Source organism: Syngnathus typhle, linkage group LG12, assembly GCF_033458585.1.
Source record: "Syngnathus typhle isolate RoL2023-S1 ecotype Sweden linkage group LG12, RoL_Styp_1.0, whole genome shotgun sequence".
Lineage (NCBI taxonomy): Eukaryota > Metazoa > Chordata > Actinopteri > Syngnathiformes > Syngnathidae > Syngnathus > Syngnathus typhle.
Window position 1 is genome coordinate 4,315,349 of NC_083749.1, and position 18,682 is coordinate 4,334,030.

An 18,682-nucleotide genomic window follows, 5' to 3' on the forward strand; every position below is an offset into this window, starting at 1 on the left:
AGTAGCGGACATGAGTTGAATCTCAGTATTTGGAATTATGAGTAAAAGAAAGTCTTAAAATCAGGTTCACATCTGCAGCCCGAGGAGAATCTACAGAGGTTTAAACAAGATGATTAGCACGTATTAGCACTATTTCTCATTGAAGAATATTTTGATTCTAAACTTGCGGTGCAGGTGTTCTTTCATGTAATGGCTTACTACTGCAGACAGGGGGCGATGTCGCGCATTTCAAGGGCTGAGTTAACCAACCAGCGCCGGGAGCGCGCCCGCTCACTGCCCACAGGTAAAAGTTTTCCTCGGCGGGCTGTTTCCCGCGCACACCGGAGCGAACCAGCCAACTGGCGCTCATCGACGGATTTGAACCAGTCCACGTTCTTGGAATGACACCTCGCTGAGCTGCTGTGATGAGATGTAAGTTAGAAGAAACTTTTAAATCGTCATTTTTAACACCTAATGTCACCCCGTCTCTTCCTCGTCTTTCTTCCCGATGTGTAGCCTCTATCCTCGGATCCTTTTGCGCTCTTCTCCTGCTGCTGCGGGAACCTGCGTGCCGTGGGGATGAGGTGACGTCCGGCACAGGTACGTGAAAATTGACTCAACAAAATGCTCACCTTTTGGGCCATTTTCCTCGACGTCTTTGAGAATTGTAAAAACATTCCCGGTAACTAAAGCGGATCTCGGCAAGCCCCTAACTGCTGGGTCAATTTAAAGTACGTTTACTTTAAGTAAAGTATTAAAGTTCAATCAGTAAAGTATTAAAGTTCAATAATTGAAGTCGAAGATTTTTCTTATTGAAGTATTAATAATCAATATTATTATTGAAATAGAAAAATAAGAAACGCTATAGTAAAAATATTTAACACTTGTAAAAAATATATTCTTTAATACAGTTTGGACAGTGGAGGCAGTTCCGTGCCGTCCTCTCCCCTGCAACAACAACTTAATCATGATTAATAATTATTTTCCATTTCAGTTCTCTGCTCTATCCTTTTCATTGATTTTTTTTTAAAATCCAATAACGTCAATGATAGAAGAATTTCCTGTTCAAATGAATGGGCACGAAGCGGGAGTGGCATCGATTTTTTAAAAAAATCCAATAACGTCAATGATGGAAGAATTTCGTGTTCAAATGAATGTGCACGAAGGGGGAGTGGCATCACATCCTGTGTAACTCAGGCAACAACTACACACTTGATTCATCACTGATAGGTTGTGGTGCAATCACTCATGAAATAAAAAAAAATAAATTATGTTTTATCACGCAGGTAGACTACTGCACATGTTCAACACTTTGTCTCATATATGCGTGTCACATGTTTACCGTATTTTCCACACTATAAAGCGCACCTAAAAACTTCCAATTTTCTCAAAAGCCAACAGTGCGCCTTATAATCAGGTGCACCTTATATATGGACCAATATTGAGCCACTACAGCAGGTGTGTCCAAAGTCCGGCCCGCGGACCAAATATATATATCTTATATCTGGACAAAGTTTCAAAATGAGCCATTCATTGAAGGTGCGCCTTATAATCCGGTGCGCCTTATAGTGCGGAAAATACGGTAGTCTTTCTCTTCGGCCACAGAACTGACTCAAAGTGCATGGGGGAGTCAAGAGAGTAAATTGCCTCTTCCTCCAGACATACATAAACACGAAACTAGAGTAAGCTTTGGCCGGTTGAGGACATGCAGACTTAACTCTGTCTGAATGAGAACTTAAACAACATGGGAAAAGTCTACATTGACTTTGGGGACCCATTCAAGTTTATTGATTCTATGTGTGAGTAATCAAATGTTAACAAAATACTTCTTTGTAAAATTATGAATGATTTAGTCTTATTGAGTAGTGCAGGTCTATTACATCATCAATGACGAATGTTTTCAGATCAAATGAAGCTTCTTTTGGGAAGGATGAGTTACTGGGAAAACGCGTCATTCTTCTGTCCAAGCACTTTTCCTGTTTGACTTTATGGTCAAACATGTTATACACACACGCACGCGAGAGGGTGGGCATTATCAGTTCCTACACAAGCGAACAAACAGTTTAACATTAGTCTCATCCCATTATCTCCTTCACCAGATTAAAAGAGTCGGTACATTTTGTGCCTTGTCCTATATACAACATCTGCCAGTCACATTCAACCCTGTTCTTTTTCTCCCACCGGTTCTGACGATACAATCATCTGTAAGATCGCTTTTTAAACGGCGTTAGCTAAGTTCACATAGCAGGCGAATGAGGTCTTTGGCAAGGACGGGGGGGCGAGAGGGGCATGCTGACGCACGTTTGGAGGCAACTTTCCTATTGCGTGTTTCCTCACTGACTCTGCACTGTATAAGATGTGTCACATTTGAAAGTAATTAGGAATAATTCAACAGGATCTGTCGGTTTGTTCCACCTGTTGGGTCGTGTCAAAGCAACACACACACACGTTCACTCAAACACTCGTTCGCTTTCGTAACTCAGATCCCTTACTCTTCTTTTGTTTTTTGTTCCCTACGGGAATCTGACTCAAGGGTTTTGTTTATCTGTAAAGATAAACATACTACAATTGTATTATATATCCGGCTCTAAGCATCAGGTCTTCCTTGAGTTTAGTATTTTGACTCTTGTAATCTAATTATCGGAGCTATTAAGTCATTTCATCGGCACTAAAAGTCCACGCTGTTTACAGTTGTACGTGGCTGATTTGATTTTTGATGGTGTAGATTACGGATGGGGAAAATGTTCATTGCGGTGACATCAGTCTTATAGCTACACAACAAATGAGACGCTTTCCAGGAAGGAAATGAATTCTCTATATAATTACCTCATGTTTTTGGCAAGTATTTTCGACTTTTCAGTCCCTCAAGTCGTCGCCGTTTAATAACTTACAGCCTATAAATTGATTTTCATGAGAAACCAGATGGAGGGAAGAGCAGCTGCATTAAAGAAAAAGCTTGGATCGAAGTAGGTGACACTTGACACTTGTTGACGCTTGTCTCCCCAGTGAACCCATGCTGCTATTTGCCGTGTCAGCACTGGGGTGTTTGCGTATGGTATGCAGAGGACCGCTACGAGTGTGACTGCACCCGCACCGGCTACCATGGGAAGAACTGCACCATCCGTGAGTCGGCTCATCCCACGCCTGGCATCCGTGACATCCCTTCATATCCTCTTTGGGATAGAGAAAGGAATTTGAGCAATCCCAGATGGACAGGGGGGCCCCCTTTACTGCTTAAAAATAAGAAAATATGAGACCTGGCAATGTTCCTCCTCAACAGTAATGGTGCCGAGGCACATAAAGGTTTTATGTAGATATTATTTTTTTACATTTACAATGAGTAAATTAACCAAGAACACAGTCAAATATGTGCAGGGATCTCCATAGCCGCTCTGCTGAACGCGAACAAGAAGCCCCCATGTTGTGTTAAGCGGAGCACACATACCGACAATTGGGGCAAATTTGTTTGGGAACTGCAGAATTCGGGGTGGCAAGGATCCAAAATAGGTCCAGTTGAAGTCTGGACTATGAAAAAAAAAATGAAAACATCTAATAATGTACATCATCAAGTGGGGCACTGGTCACTCTGCCCTTAATTCTGTGCGTTCTCTTACGCTATTCTTCTAATATAGCGGAGTTCTGGACTCGGGTGCGTGACCTCGTGAAACCCGGGCCGGACACGGTGCACTACATCCTCACCCACTTCAGCTGGCTCTGGGACATCGTCAACAGCACCTACCTGCGTGAAGTTCTGATGCGGCTTGTCCTAACAGGTCCCAAGCCCCACCATAAGAAGAATTTCTTTCAAATGACTTTGACCCGTTTCTAATATATTGCTGTGTGATTAGTGAGGTCCAACTTAATTCCCAGCCCTCCAACATACAACTCTAAATACGGTTACCTCAGCTGGGAATCCTACTACAACCTGAGCTACTACACTCGGATTCTTCCGCCAGTCCCGGAAGACTGCCCGACACCTCTGGGTGTCAAAGGTTAGCCCATCACATGGTGGAGCATCCATTTTTGTTGTTATGAATGAGGCCTCAAACGGTTCTGTTTTCATTAGGTAAAGCTGGGCTGCCAGACCCTGAGCTGCTAGTGGAGAAGCTGATGAAGAGAAGGACATTCAGGCCCGACCCGCAGGGCTCCAACCTTATGTTTGCCTTCTTTGCGCAACACTTCACCCACCAGTTCTTCAAGACCTACAACCGCATGGGCTTAGGCTTCACAAAGGCCCTTGCGCATGGGGTTAGTTTCTACACACTCATATATTTTCATTATTTTATACCTTTTATTTTAAAAAGTGATATAACGTAATAATCTTTCCACAGGTGGATGCGGGGCACATATACGGTGATAACCTGGAGCGGCAACTTCATCTCCGACTTTTGAAAGATGGGAAAATGAAGTATCAGGTGCTGTTAAACGTTTGTAATGTAAATATAAAAATACATGTTAAGTGTTAGGACCTTGTTGTGCTATGATTTTCCCCCATTAGTTGATTGACGGCGAGATGTACCCTCCCTCTGTAGCTGAAGCCCCCGTCAAGATGAGCTACCCCCCGGGCACGCCCCCCGAGGCCCAGATTGCTATCGGCCAGGAAGTATTTGGACTTCTGCCTGGCTTGGGATTGTACGCAACGCTGTGGTTGAGGGAGCACAACCGAGTGTGTGACATCTTGAAAGCCGAGCATCCTAGCTGGGATGACGAGCAACTCTTCCAGACCACGAGGCTCATCATCATTGGTGAGGAAGATCTGCATTTCATTTTATGTTTTGTTTTTTGTGGTGGTATACTGGTACTGGACATTTGTCATTTTGCCCTCCCCAGGCGAGACCATCCGGATAGTGATAGAAGAATATGTGCAGCACCTCAGCGGCTACATGCTGCACTTGAAGTTCGACCCCACCCTGCTCTTCCACGCCCAGTTCCAGTACGCGAACCGCATCGCCCTAGAATTCAGCCAACTTTACCACTGGCACCCCTTGATGCCCGACAGCTTCCATATCAACGGGGACGAGCTCGCCTACCAGCAGTTCCTCTTCAACACGTCCGTGCTCACCCACTACGGCGTGGACAAGTTGGTCGACGCCTTTTCCCGCCAAGTGGCCGGCCAGGTAACGAGCGCTCACACAATAGGTTCATTAAATTGGAAAGAATTTTTTGGGGCAATCACACTGGGTTGCCAGATTTGTATTCCTGACGGTTTGTCGTCGGGTATGACTTGACTCTTTTGTTTGATCAGTTTCATTGTAATTGCATCACTGCCATTGGCAAAGGTGTGCTGTGGGCCTCTTGCCCAAAGTCAGGTAGGATGGTGCAACCACAGTGAGAAATGATTTCATACCTCAGTGAATGACTCAATTGTAGCACTTTGAAATCACTGTCTGTAAAATGCAATTTAAGGTGATTTTTGTTTTTTAATAAACAGCAGAATGTCAATGAAGCGGTTGTCAGAGCACCACCCAGTAGACAAAATGAGCAACTACTTGTTACTTAATTTCATCAGTTGTTTGTTATTTTCTGCCCACAGATAGGCGGGGGCCAAAACGTGAACCCTGTGGTGACGCCCGTAGCCGTGAGGACCATCAAAGAGTCGCGGCAGCTCCGCATGCAGCCCTTCAACGAGTACAGGAAACGTTTTAACCTCAAGCCGTACACGTCCTTTAAAGAGTTCACAGGTGAGCAAAACAAACTGACTGGCCACTGAAAATCATCGAATCGACATATTTGACAAGAGAGCGTGAGTGAAAATAATTGTAATTTTTTTTGGGGTCAGATAACGAGGAGATAGCGCTCACTCTTGAAGAGTTCTACGGCGACATTGACGCTCTTGAATTTTACCCTGGCATGCTGCTGGAGAGGACGCGGCCGGGGGCCATATTTGGCGAGAGCATGATAGAGATGGGTGCGCCCTTCTCCCTCAAAGGCCTCCTGGGGAACCCCATCTGCTCCCCCGAGTACTGGAAGCCCAGTACTTTCGGGGGCCGCGTGGGCTTTGACATCGTCAACTCGGCCACGCTGAAGAACCTGGTGTGCCTCAATTCTAGGACGTGTCCTTACGTGGCGTTCCGAGTGCCGCCAGAGGAACAGAGTGTCAGGACGGATGAGCTGTGACATGTTTCGTGGGGCTTTTATAGTCCTCCCCCCCCCTCCCCCTCCCAAAACGCAAAGCGAGGTAGACTTTAAACACGCAAGCCATTCTTCAAGAGGGAAATCAGATCGTCTGAACACAGGATCCACATTGCACCGTCACACAGGTGTGTTATTTTTTTGCAGCCGCACACTTTGAACTTCAGTGAGGAAATCAGCACAGTGCTGGTCTGCAAACATAAGTCCGCGTTGAAGGGCTCTCATAGAGTTTCGAAAAGAAAACCGGCAAGACGAGTTGTAGACTCGTAGCGGTTCAAATTGCATTCATTAAAATTGGAGGCGATTAAAGTCTTTGTTTGGATCGTTTTCATTTTCCTCCACCTTTTGCGGGCCCCCCTGTTGGCACGGCCACCCTCCATTCCCTGCCAGCCTCGTGTTTCTTTTAGTGAGCCGTGAAAAACAGAACTCAATCACAGGATGTGAAATGTTGATAAAAGCAGAATCGCACAGAACAGATCGTTTTGATACGTTGGCTGCATTGTAGATACATCAATTGAATTCTATTAAATGCATGTCTATGTTTTTTGTTTTGTCTGCTGTGGCCCTCCTTTTGATATTGTATGATATTGATTTAGAATGAGCTCAAATTATGAAGCTAAGAATCCCAAAATTAAATTAAAAAAAACTACATTTTAAACCTGAATATTTATCTATTTGTCGAATGGTCTGCGGTCAAAATATTCAACAGAATATTTCACAACAGCTTAAATTAAAAATCGTCTTTTTGCGCAACGTTAGAAATGAAACAAGTAGCCTTTTAAATAAATCACAAATTGAATTCTCATTGTTGCTGGCAATGATGTTTCTCTCTATTGGTTAAATTTGGAACTGCATGTGAAGGTAAACCACAAGAGCTGACGTCATCATGTTGCCTTTCAGTACACCAGGTTATTTCGATTCTTACACAATAGCTTTATTGAACAAGACCATCAGCAATTTTATGACGCACATATCTACGATTCAATTGTCCCTAGTCAAGAGGAACATTTCAGAAACCTCCTCCGTCATTTCGTTTAGGACAAAATACGACGCTTTTGCCCTTTGTTGGATTGCATTCGTCATACAGATATTACCATTACATGCAGTACATTTTTTATCCTATCCGTACGAAGCACAATTTTAGATATCTGTTACGTCATTTCGCTTAAGACAAATACGTCACTTTAGCACTTTGTACTGTATTACGGATATATGGAATGAATTTCTCCAGATCATTTGCGTGTCAGTGCGATTGCAGATTTTCTGTTAAAATTTTGAATGCATCACACCCGGTGACAGTGAGATGCTTTTGGGAATTAGCAATAGCATCAAGCCAAGAGTAGCATTACGGACACTCAGCGACACACTTATCTGCACGAATTGGACGAAAAACAAGTAAGAGCCGGTTGCTTGCACATTCACTCAATTTTATATTAATTTGAAGGGATGGGTCTTGTAATGCATTTTATTAGCGTGGGTAAAGCTAACCAAGCGTAAAAGGGAACTGGTGACTAAAGCTAACCTAGCTTACATTACGTCGTTCTGGTCCTTAATAATGAGATAATTGGATTACAATGGCCTTAGAACCACTTGCTCATATCTAGTATTAGTATTATTGTAAGAAAATTAATTGTTTAAAAAGGTCTTGATGAATAAACTTAAATTAATCGATACAATTGCATGCAGTTAAGTTTGCGTGCTAGTTTAAAATGTCTGGTTGACCTAATTTCACACAAAGTATTTCTTTCTTTCTTAAACCGTCATTCTAAATGATGACGCTTCACCAAGCAAATCTGAATTAAGGTGTTGTGCGTGTAGTTCCCTTTTGATTGAAATATGTATATTGTTTTTGACGCAACTGTCATGTTCCTACAAAGAAAGTGAAAGATGGTTTCTGTTGTGCATACATTAATCTTGTTTTTTTTAATGTACATGTATGGCCTTAATTCTTGTAAATCATGTGTGTACTAATAGGTGAGCGGGTAAGCCATTGCCATGACGACGCTAGACGACAAGCTCCTTGGAGAGAAGCTGCAGTACTACTACAGCAGCAGCGAGGATGAAGGCAGCGATAACGAGAATGATGAGAGGGAATCCAAAACCATCCGAGATGGTGCCGCCAACATGCCTGAGCTTGACTATAGCGCGGACGGAAGTGCGGTCAACACAGGTAGCTGCTTTTATGTGTATTTTTTATAAATATGTAAAGCTCTGTAACATTTGGCCATGTTGAATGTAATCCCACTACTGACCACTAGATGGCGTCACACTCAAGAATAGTGGCGTGACAAAGAAGAACAAAACCCAAAGTATTTGATCACAAGTTAGATTTTGCAAGTTATTCCCCCTTTATATTTTGCTCAAACAAATTTATAGATTGTATTTAATGGATGGGGACGTGCTGTTTTTATTTAGAGCATAAGAATCAAGATTGAGGGTTGGCTCTTTTTGTGATCCTTCAGGACCAAAGGGTGTGATCAATGACTGGAGGAAGTACAAGCAGCTGGAGGTGGAGCAGAAACAGGAACAGAAGAAGGAAATGGAGCACCTGATCAAGAAGCTGTCCATGACATGTCGCTCCGACCTGGACCTGGAAAACGACAAACAGAAGCAGAAGGAGCTGCAGGACAAAATCAAAGGCAAAGTAAGTCACGTGATTTGTCAGTTATGAGAATATCGGGGTCATGGTACAGAATGCTCCGTTTTGTGCACGCAGATGACCATGCAGGAGTACAACATGCTCCGGCAGGAAGAGGACGACGAGGACTTCCTGCAGCATTACCGCGCGCAACGCATAGAGGAGATGCGACGGCAGCTGTGCCGCGGCAAGCGCTTTGAGCGCGTCCAGGAACTTGCCGGCGGCGAGGACTTCTTGGAGGCGTTGGACGAGGAGGACAAGAACACACCGGTCATGATCCACATCTACGAGCCCGACGTGCCCGGCTGCGAGGCCATGAGCGGCAGCCTGGTGTGCCTGGCGCGCGAGTACCCGCTGGTGAAATTCTGCAGCGTGCGCAGCTCGACCATCGGCACCAGCCCGCTCTTCCGGAACGGCGCTCTGCCCGCCCTGCTGGTCTACAAAGGCGGCGAGCTCATCGGCAACTTTGTGCGGATCACCGACCAGCTCGGCGACGACTTCTTCGCCGTGGACGTGGAGGCGCTGCTGCAGGAGTACGGCATGCTGCCCGATAAGGCGAGCGCCGTGGCTAAGACGCTCCGCAACGGCGCCATTGTTCAGAGCAACCTAAGCGACGAGGATTCTGACCTCGACATAGACTAGAGCGCTTTCTGGCTGATGTTCTGCATCCTCTATTTTTTCCTTTGTAAATACACACATTTCCCCCTCATATCCCATGTTTTCTTTTCCTAAAATTTCTCGTAAAATTAATAACTTATTAGTCAATATTAAGATATGTTTCCTTTAAATAACGTTTCAAATGTTATTCAGGTTAAACTATTGACATTGTTTTATTTATCGGTGTAATGGCGGTCACGAGCTATGGTGAATAAACAAAACACCTCATTTTGAACATTGAGACCAAGTCAAATTCAAAATTTTATCCACCTGTAACTTGTACAACCTATTGAAATGGGAATAGGTACAGTGGCACCATTTAAAGTGTCTCTGAGTAATCCCCAGACAAAGTTCAGTTCTATTCCAGAGGGTTCTTGTCAGCAGAGCATTCATCATGTGTCCGTCGGTGTCACCAACGGCTGCGGCGACTGCAATTCCTGAGGTGTCATCGTGGCGGCAGAAGATGTTTCCGCCGCCTTGGCGTTCTCGGCTGCCTTGGTCTCAATCTCCTCCATCCGCCGCTGCATCATGCGGGGCATCAGCTGCACGTAAGTCCCCATCAGGCGGTGGTTGGAGCGGATCAGCTTCCCCGCGCAGTCGTCCACGCAGCGCTCCTACACAATCGCACATTATTAGCTGAGAAGGTCTCAAGATGTCTTCATGATCAAAATCAAGACATTTTGGTCCTCCCACACACAATTTAAGATGTCTTGCGACACATTAATGGATGCCTGTCAAGTTGTTTTGTATTGTGAGTGAATGGAGAGCGAGTCCTTGCCTCATCCATGGTGAGGTTCCTGTAGTTGAAGTTACTCGAGCAGCGTTGGAAGCATATCTCCGTCATGCGGTTGTACACCAGAAGAAAATCACGCAACTGCAAGTAAAATATTAGTCATTAATACTAGCAGACAAATGTCATTTTTAAACTTTTTGTCTCAATGCAACATTTAACTAGAAATTTGATTTATTTTTAAATTTGTGTAATGTATTTGTAAGAGTGACTTACGTTTCTCAATTGTTGCTCCTGATCCATCGCGCTAGTCCCATGCAGTAATCGTGTCGGCTCAAACACAATGTGCTCATTGATTTTGTGAGGTTACCATGCATTTGCTGTCTATTAACACAAAAACGTCATTCCAAAGCCAGAAAAGCGATGCGAGTTGGTAAGGGCGATAGTGTGACTTTCGTTTGGCGTCGCTGGTTAGCTTCCGGCTTTTCTTCTTCTTCTGCATACTGAATAAGCACACTACCGCCACCTACAGACCAATATTAAGTACTGTTTCGTCGTTTTTATGCAGCCTTTGACACTTGTGTCAAATGTTAAGAATGTAATACAAAATGAGAAATGTATTTTGAAAAAAAAATGCATTTATGAACATTTTTATTCAAATCGATTATGATTCTTTTAAACTTGCATCAGGGTTTAAACTTTTAAGGCCTGAGAGATGTGGATTTTTTTTCAGGTTGATGATGATTCTGATATTGGTCAGAACAAAATCCCAATTTGACGGACTTAAATAAATGTTAATGAGAACTGAATGTGAAGCATTTACAACACTGTGCCCTGCAGTGTTACTTATTCATACCAAGAAAATGGGTTTATTGGAACCTTCCAAACATGTGTAAACATCGTCTCGGCCGGTAGACATCATTCGGCTCCTTCCGTGTCGACTGCGGCCACTGCCGACACATGGTAAGGTCCTTCCCTCAGGTAGGTCCTGAGGGAGATGTAATTCTGGCTGCCCAGTATCTCAGCTACGCTTGAAGAACCCAAGAGCGAGCCCACCAGTTCAAACTTGGCATCTTTGGCCTCCTTGCTTTTACTGGTGGAACGATCCAGGATGAACTCCGTGAAACCGGGCGTCCTCACCATCAACCTCTGACCCCACGGTTGAGCGGCAATGGCCTGGTGGACAAAAGGTTAGAGGTAAACAATGTGCTTGTAATCATTTTTTTTTTCATCTTCTTAAAATTGACGCAGCTCAGTCCCTATTTGCTGTAGCTGCCGATGGAAGGTGCTTACAGTGAAGACCCGCAAGGCGGCACAATGTAGCTCTGGAAAAGGCTGAGTGCTGATGTCACGAATCATATTAATGGGCTGTTTGGACAAAAGGAGGAACCAGGACTCGGTCAGCGCCAGCAGGTCTTCAGTCTGATGCTCGGGCTGGGGGTGGAAGGGGGGGGTGGGTGTCATCAAGGTGTACTTTTTTCCCCATGTCAAACTTCCTTGGAGGACACCAACATACCTGCAGAGTTAGGAGATGCGAAATGGCATCCAAGCAGCGCACGCGGAGCTCAGTAGCACCGGCACTCGCAAGCTGGCTCATCCTTACCATCACCGACTTGAATTTTTCACCTGACATCACAGATAAAAAAAAACTTTGACACTTTTGCCCATGCTGCAGGTAGTGCGTGTTTCCAATTCTCTAAAACGTAATAATAGTCACGTCAATACATTTTGGCAATCCCACCTGTTTTCTGAAGTACTTGCTTCCCTTCCACAGTCGAGCCCAGCAGTCCCAACGTGTCCAGAGCTACGCCGATCATGGTGGGATCCGTGTCCAAGGCCATCTCAAACACTTTGTCCCGGAAAACCGGGTAGTCTTCGCACACCCGCTGCGGACCTTGCACGAAGGACAAGGTGCCGAAGAACTTCACGAAACCTGCAAAGAGTCTCCACAAATCATGCATGCGGTCTTCACAGCCAACATGAAGAATTCTACAGTGAGCATTTTGTTACCGGGGAGATATAAAGAGGAGAAAGGATCCGTGTTTGCGTCGATCATCATCTTGGCGATCTTGTTGAAGACCAACTGGCCCATTAAGAACTTATGCCCACGCACAGTTTGAACCATCAATGTTATCATCTCAATGGCCGCCGCCCTGAAAAGTAATGTCAACCTTCATTTTGCAACCCGCAAGACATTTCAGGACATATGAATAATCATTTTTTTCCACATCTGCATTCTTTTTACCTGATCAAAATATCGTCTCCTGTCAATTCTTTGATGAGCTGATCAATTATCCTGCCACAGGGATAGTAACCCTCGTGATTCTGGGATTCGGACTCAATAGTCACTACCAGCTGCGACCAAAAGAGAAAATACTTAAAATGTACAATTGTTATCCCATTATTATTAATAATAATAATTACAATAATGAATAGACACATTAGTAGCCTGTTCCAAAAATAGCTCATCAGTTCAATGGGGAATTCTGAGTTTCTAGGCGGACATGAAACTATGAACAACACCAAAATGTAAGTAAATCGCTTTCCGCACATACCTCGTAGACACGATATCGGACGATGTCGCTTACAGTCATCACCTCCGTCAGAACGTTCAACATGTCGCCGCTAATTATTTTACTCGTGCTGGTTTCGGTGCGAGCAAGCTTGGTCAAGGACTGGATGGCCTGGGATAGATTTTTTTCTTGTGTTAGAAAGAATCAAAGTCTTATATTGGAGGAAAATTGCAAAGTGTCTGCTTGCCTGCTTGGCCACCGTCATGTTGTCTGCCGCAATGGAGCGGATCACAGTTACAATAATATCTTGGCTGTTGAGGATTTGCACCGCGGCATCCGAGTGCTCTGCCATCCTACCCACCTGACCAAAAAAAAAAAAAAAAACAGAAGTTGATCAGGTACAATTCAATTAAACACACCCAAATCTGGTTACCTGAGTCAAAGTTAGTATCTTGACGGTGTCGTTTGGGTGCGTCAGACCTGCCTGCAGCTCAGCTTTGTAGTTTTGGACCACTTGCAGGGGGCTGCAGGCCATTAAGATGCGTTCGAGGATGTCTACGCATAGTTCAACCTGTTCCCTGTCAATGCAGAAGTTGTCAATTGTAATGTTTTGATGGCAGCTCGCCATGTATGATACATAAAATTACAATGGCGGTAGCATACTATCGTAAGCAAAAGCATTTTATTTGAAGCTGCACAAGAACATTTCCATGCTTATCTTCTTGTCTTATGATGACATCATAGAACCGAAAACATCAAAAACAGCACGTAAATTTTGAATCATATTTCATGAATAATCACAATAAATGAATGTCAGCAAACCGACAGAGTAAAATGCGTGCTCAAAACAATGACCGGGTAGAAAAATAATTATACAAACCTATCATTTGAGTTTAACAAAGAGAAGATCACTTCGAAGCGATGCCCGCTAACAAAGTCCCTTAAGTCATTCAAGGTTATGGATAAAAGTGCAGTTTTAAGACATTGCAGCTCTTCGATCGGCTCTTCGATATTGGAAATTTCTTCTAGCAAACTCTCGATCGAGGCGGCCATCCTGCCTTCTGTTTACATGAGCATCGACTCTTCTTCGTCACCGCTTTCTAGACGATGCACACGCAAAGTAGCTGTTATCTCCCTCTGCTGGCTCGGTGTCGCACTACATCTGCGTTTTGGTTCAAACCAAATTAAAAGGGTTTAAAATGTTTAAAATTGGAATTACAAGGAAAAACGGCGCTTTATGTTTTTTAACTCCAAAAGTGTTTTTTTTGTTTTGCTGAAACTACAAGATTTTTATTTTTTCTAGAATAAATCTCTCATCAACATGGTGACCGTGTTTTTGTTTGAAGACGGAAAGAAACACAAAAAGTCGTTAACTTTGTTTAAAACAAGTTTTTAACGTGTTTATCTCATATTAATTTTATTGGAAGGACCAGTTTTCCGATGTATGCACTTTTGAAAACCAATTTTCCACCTTTCCATCCAAAAATAGTATTCATGCCTCAATTCACACCTTCTTTTTCTGTATTTCCGCATGATTCTTTTTGTCACTTCTGGTTAATAACATGCTTGTGCAAGCGAGTTCATAAACAAATCACAGCGTCCGACTCTCAGAGAGGCTGCGTGCGCCTACGTGGCACAACACGGTTGCAGAAGCGCGAAGGCTGAGTCGGGAGGAGGACCAGAGCGCTCGCTCCTGTTTCCTCAAATCGCGGTGCATTGTGGGGCGGAGGCGGCCTTTCCTCAACACTGCAAAGAGCAGTAATCGGCTGCAGGCACATCTTTTTTTTTCTCTAACAAATAACGTCAACACATAGGGGAGTCTCAAGCAAGCATAGAAAGATCCTTTAAAGCGTGTCGGATAAAAGTCTTTTTATTTGCTGTTAAGCACCCGTTTGCTCGACAAACATGGGGCAGGAGGATCTCATGAGCACGGCCGAAGACGTGGCAGACCAGGCAAGTTATTAGCACACGCGAGCTAGCTCCTGATGCACGCTCCTCTTTCTTTTCACTCAGGCGTATAAAAATAAATGACGTCCCTCATCTGAAATACGCGCAGACATGACCTTAGGGGAACATCTCGCCTCCTTTTTGTCGAGTTAATTAGCATGACAAACCAGTTAAGTGACAATCCTCCCGTCCCCTTCTTTATCTACTACTTGCACATCATTCGGGAAAGAAGTTGTCGTTTGTCGTACAGCCATGATCCAACCGGTATTGTCAGGCGGTCAGACGGCTGATACCCTGTATGAAAAGGTACGAATCTTAACTCTTTATGTATATAACAATAATACCACGCTATGACCTATTTTAGAAAGTTACAGCTAACCGTTGCTCCACTGGCTTCGCCTTATTAGGCTTATACAACCACCCCGAGTTAGTTTTTATACGGTAAAACGTTTCTCAAGTTGGGATGTGTTTATGAGGTCATCATCCTTTTTCCTTTCTTAGGTTCAGAGACAAAGTGAAGTATGACTTAATTCTGCTTATATTGTACAATTCTATTTATTGTACATTGTTCTATTGTCAAGTTAGACTCTTAAGAGTAATTTAAAAGAAGTAAATACCCAACAGGGACTATTTGGTGGAACATAAGTTGTATTGGCTCCCATTTTGTCCATTCATGCCTCACGCTGCAGTCAAGAAGGGACTTGTTGCAATCTGATTGGCTGGTTGGCTTCTGGCTGTGCTGACGTGGGTCTCGATGTGGGCGGGGCTATACTGTTGCGTCACTGTACTGGAGTAGTGAGTTATTACGGTCATGCTGCTGCTGAGTGGAATTGAAATGGCAAAATCCGATTTTTACCGAATTGAGTTGATTGAGTGTCTTTACGTTTCAGGTCAAAGCTAGCAATTTGTATTTTGGGTATTCTGTTTGACCCCCAGCTCAAAATATTCCCTAGTTGTGAATATGAAACATCAAAAATGGATGGATGAAGGTTTGGGACAGGGTTGTTTGATAATACTTTGATTTAAAACACCCTTTTCATTTTATAATGTGCCGACATGTTTATGAAGAATGTGATGAGTCAATTTTGAAATGTTTTTTAAGATGAAACTTAGAGAATTAAATTGGGACAAATCATTTATATAACAAAAATAATATTTAAAGAAAAAAGACTTTTCTTTTTAATGTACTCTTGTTTTTATGTAGTCTTCCAAGGAGCCATACTGAGAAATTATGATGCAACAATAAAACGAATGTGTTAAATGTTATATTTGTTTTCCAACTGTTGCTTTCAAGCTTGATATTTTTTTATTTTTCTGTCTTTTTTTTTTTTCTGGACCAGTTCAAATGCTTCCCATAAGTCCCGCACCCCCATTGTCGCGATTTATGGTTAACCAAGCTTACGTATAATTTCTCCAATTTTGATTGGCCCAAAACAGGAACAACTCGTTTCCTAGTGATGACAATAGCTGACAAGAAAACTCTGCTGCGCGTTTTACTAATTACAGCCGTATCCTTTTGGCAGTGTAGAACTCCAACCAACCTGACCCAACCCAAAGCTGCAATTATTATCAGACAATGCGACAACGTAAGCTGTTATCACTTGCTCATCCTCTCTTGCGTTTTTCCTCTTTTCACAGTTCCTGCGGGTGACTAAACAGTACCTGCCTCACTTGGCGCGTCTATGTCTCATTAGCACCTTCCTGGAGGACGGAATCCGCATGTGGTTCCAGTGGCATGACCAGCGGGACTACATCGAGACCACGTGGAACTGCGGCTACTTCTTGGCATCGCTCTTCGTGCTCATTAATCTATTAGCACAGCTCGGTGAGCGCATTTAATGATTTCTTTACGCCTCATCTCACGAAGGTGGATAGATAAGATTTTTTTTGCAGCTGATGTCGATACCGTGTACGGTCGATTTAACTCTTTGCTTTGCCGTGTGTCATAACAGGTGGCTGTATCCTCATCCTCAGTAGAAATTTTGTACAGCAAGCCTGCTTTGTATTATTTGGCATCATTGCGCTACAGGTGAAGAATACAATCGACTGTTTTGAATGTGGAACAAAATCATTAATTAGAATTGTCTTTTTTTTTTTATTCCTCACCAGACGATCGCCTACAGCATTTTATGGGATATCAAATTTTTGATGAGGTAAGCCATGAAGAAATGTCTGGGTGTCATGGGGAGGTTTTTAAGAATTGATCTGTTCTCCTTTAAGAAACCTGGCGTTGGGCGGTGGACTCCTCTTGCTGCTGGCCGAGTGCCGTTCAGAAGGGAAGAGCATGTTCGCCGGCGTGCCCTCCATGGGCGAGAGCTCGCCCAAACAGTACATGCAACTAGGCGGCCGCATACTGCTGGTTCTCATGTTCATGTCTCTGGTCCATTATGACACCAGCTTCTTATCTGTGAGTACTCACAACTGGAAAATACTGCACACTAGGAATTAGGTGGCTCCCAGTGTGTTCCAAGTTACTATTTGATTGGTTCCATTTGATTGCATCACGGAACACATCAGCCAAAAACAAACGAGCTAACGGTTGCTAATATTTGTTGGGTTACTGTATTTGTCTTGTCCATGGATCGTTCCCGTTGGTAAATTGTCCTCTGTGCCCCACCCTCCTGCAGATCCTGCAAAACCTGGTGGGCATCGCCCTCATCATCCTGGTGGCCATCGGTTTCAAGACCAAGCTGGCGGCGCTGACGCTCGTCTTGTGGCTGCTGGCGATGAACGTCTACTTCAACGCCTTCTGGACCATCCCCACCTACAAGCCCATGCATGACTTCCTCAAGTATGACTTCTTCCAGACCACCTCCGTCATCGGGGGCCTGCTCCTGGTGGTGGCCCTCGGGCCCGGTGGCGTGTCCATGGACGAGAAAAAGAAAGAGTGGTAGGGCGAGGGAGGGAAAATGTGGCGCACCACCGACCGGGACTCAAAGACACCCCCACATCCCCCAGATACCTCTCGCTCTTTCTGTTGGCTCACCTGGTTACACTTGTAAACTGTTTTCAATTATCATGTTTTGGCCAAAACCTTAGATACTGATAAAAAATTTTTATGTTTTACGTCATGGCTCTCGTTTGAACTTTTCGTTCTAAGCTAGTAGGCTATGCCCATGGATAAGAAGGTGTAATAGGCCCGTATATTTCAAGTTAAAATTCTTTGTCCTGTGAATGGTCGAACATACACCTGTTTTATTGGCGTTATCGTGGCTCTGGAATTCCCAGTTTTGCTTGATCTGAAATTTGTTTCCTCTCACCATCCCAATGTTGCAAAAATGTTTTTTCATAAATTAATGAAAAAGAACATCGAAGTGAATCGAAATGTGTGCCTGCTTGATGACCCATAAAAAGTAATTAGACTCTTGACAATCAGGGGCCCGTTAAAAATGGAATTTTGGGAACTCCTGGTTGCGTGACGCACCTTTGGGTTGCAGGCATTAATGCTGATCACATCCCTACTTCCAGTCAAGCCAAGCCAAGCAACTGACTGACAAGCCATGTCTGTCTACTCTGGGCTCAGGGGTGGGCGTGTGTGGGTTCGGGGGGTACATGTTGTACAAAGTGGTGGATTGCCATGCTCGATTTGAAAATCACATTGCGGTTGTTAGAGCCAGGGCTCGTCATTGGGCGGCTTGCTTCCTTCCGTATGTCAAGTGAACTGTGTATGATGTATGGGCGGAGGGTGTGGGGGTCTTGGGTGGGAGGCTCTATCCATGTTTGTCAAATGCCATATTCTGCGATCTAGAAACGCAAAGAGGACTCAGCCGACGTCTTATTTCTCTGTTCTTAGTGGTTTTTTTTGCCTTAGTTCGAGAAAAAATAAAATGTTTTGGTTTTGAGAAATTTATATTGTATTTTTTGTTTCTTTTCAAATTTGGATGTTTATGGCAGAAAATAAAACAAATGAAATTAATTAGAGTGACTGTATTTTAAGAGAAACTCTTCAAATGACTCCACATGTATTGACAGATATGTAATGAAAATAAATCGAACCACAAAAGCAATTGCTCACACGTAATTTACTCTGCTGGTAATATTTTCACAAGCCATTTTATATACCACATCCGTTTTTGCACAACCTCT

The 18,682-nt window shown here is 43.7% G+C and overlaps 4 protein-coding genes across 5 annotated transcripts; 2 read left to right on the forward strand and 2 right to left on the reverse strand.

Annotated features, from left to right (window-relative positions):
• Nucleotides 1-253: 253 nt before the first annotated feature.
• Nucleotides 254-9,641, forward strand: pdcl (phosducin-like). Its single transcript, XM_061293976.1, has 15 exons — nucleotides 254-411; nucleotides 496-579; nucleotides 2,986-3,102; nucleotides 3,612-3,752; nucleotides 3,828-3,971; nucleotides 4,046-4,227; nucleotides 4,311-4,394; nucleotides 4,478-4,724; nucleotides 4,810-5,096; nucleotides 5,513-5,660; nucleotides 5,759-6,092; nucleotides 6,871-6,881; nucleotides 8,099-8,281; nucleotides 8,574-8,755; nucleotides 8,828-9,641. The coding sequence occupies exons 1-15, from the start codon at nucleotides 405-407 to the stop codon at nucleotides 9,389-9,391; spliced, it is 2,715 nt and encodes a 904-aa protein (XP_061149960.1). The 5' UTR covers nucleotides 254-404; the 3' UTR covers nucleotides 9,392-9,641.
• A 13-nt stretch (nucleotides 9,642-9,654) lies between these two features.
• timm10b (translocase of inner mitochondrial membrane 10 homolog B (yeast)) lies at nucleotides 9,655-10,648 on the reverse strand. The gene is made up of 3 exons (XM_061294096.1): nucleotides 10,413-10,648; nucleotides 10,185-10,280; nucleotides 9,655-10,020 (listed from the first exon to the last, which is right to left on the reverse strand). Exons 1-3 carry the CDS (start codon nucleotides 10,437-10,439, stop codon nucleotides 9,799-9,801), a joined length of 345 nt encoding a protein of 114 aa, XP_061150080.1. The 5' UTR covers nucleotides 10,440-10,648; the 3' UTR covers nucleotides 9,655-9,798.
• Nucleotides 10,649-10,978: 330 nt separating this feature from the next.
• On the reverse strand, nucleotides 10,979-13,743 carry psmd5 (proteasome 26S subunit, non-ATPase 5). The gene is made up of 10 exons (XM_061294092.1): nucleotides 13,530-13,743; nucleotides 13,083-13,227; nucleotides 12,897-13,010; nucleotides 12,692-12,820; nucleotides 12,382-12,491; nucleotides 12,147-12,289; nucleotides 11,878-12,069; nucleotides 11,653-11,762; nucleotides 11,430-11,570; nucleotides 10,979-11,312 (listed from the first exon to the last, which is right to left on the reverse strand). Exons 1-10 carry the CDS (start codon nucleotides 13,700-13,702, stop codon nucleotides 11,055-11,057), a joined length of 1,515 nt encoding a protein of 504 aa, XP_061150076.1. The 5' UTR covers nucleotides 13,703-13,743; the 3' UTR covers nucleotides 10,979-11,054.
• Nucleotides 13,744-14,294: 551 nt separating this feature from the next.
• On the forward strand, nucleotides 14,295-18,603 carry LOC133163838 (surfeit locus protein 4). 2 transcript variants are annotated; one of them, XM_061294095.1, is made up of 6 exons: nucleotides 14,295-14,602; nucleotides 16,235-16,421; nucleotides 16,549-16,625; nucleotides 16,706-16,749; nucleotides 16,817-17,003; nucleotides 17,224-18,603. In XM_061294095.1, exons 1-6 carry the CDS (start codon nucleotides 14,555-14,557, stop codon nucleotides 17,488-17,490), a joined length of 810 nt encoding a protein of 269 aa, XP_061150079.1. In that variant the 5' UTR covers nucleotides 14,295-14,554; the 3' UTR covers nucleotides 17,491-18,603. The 2 variants fall into 2 exon arrangements, with proteins under 2 accessions (XP_061150079.1, XP_061150078.1); XM_061294094.1 differs by lacking the exon at nucleotides 14,295-14,602 and adding an exon at nucleotides 14,684-14,902.
• Nucleotides 18,604-18,682: the final 79 nt, after the last annotated feature.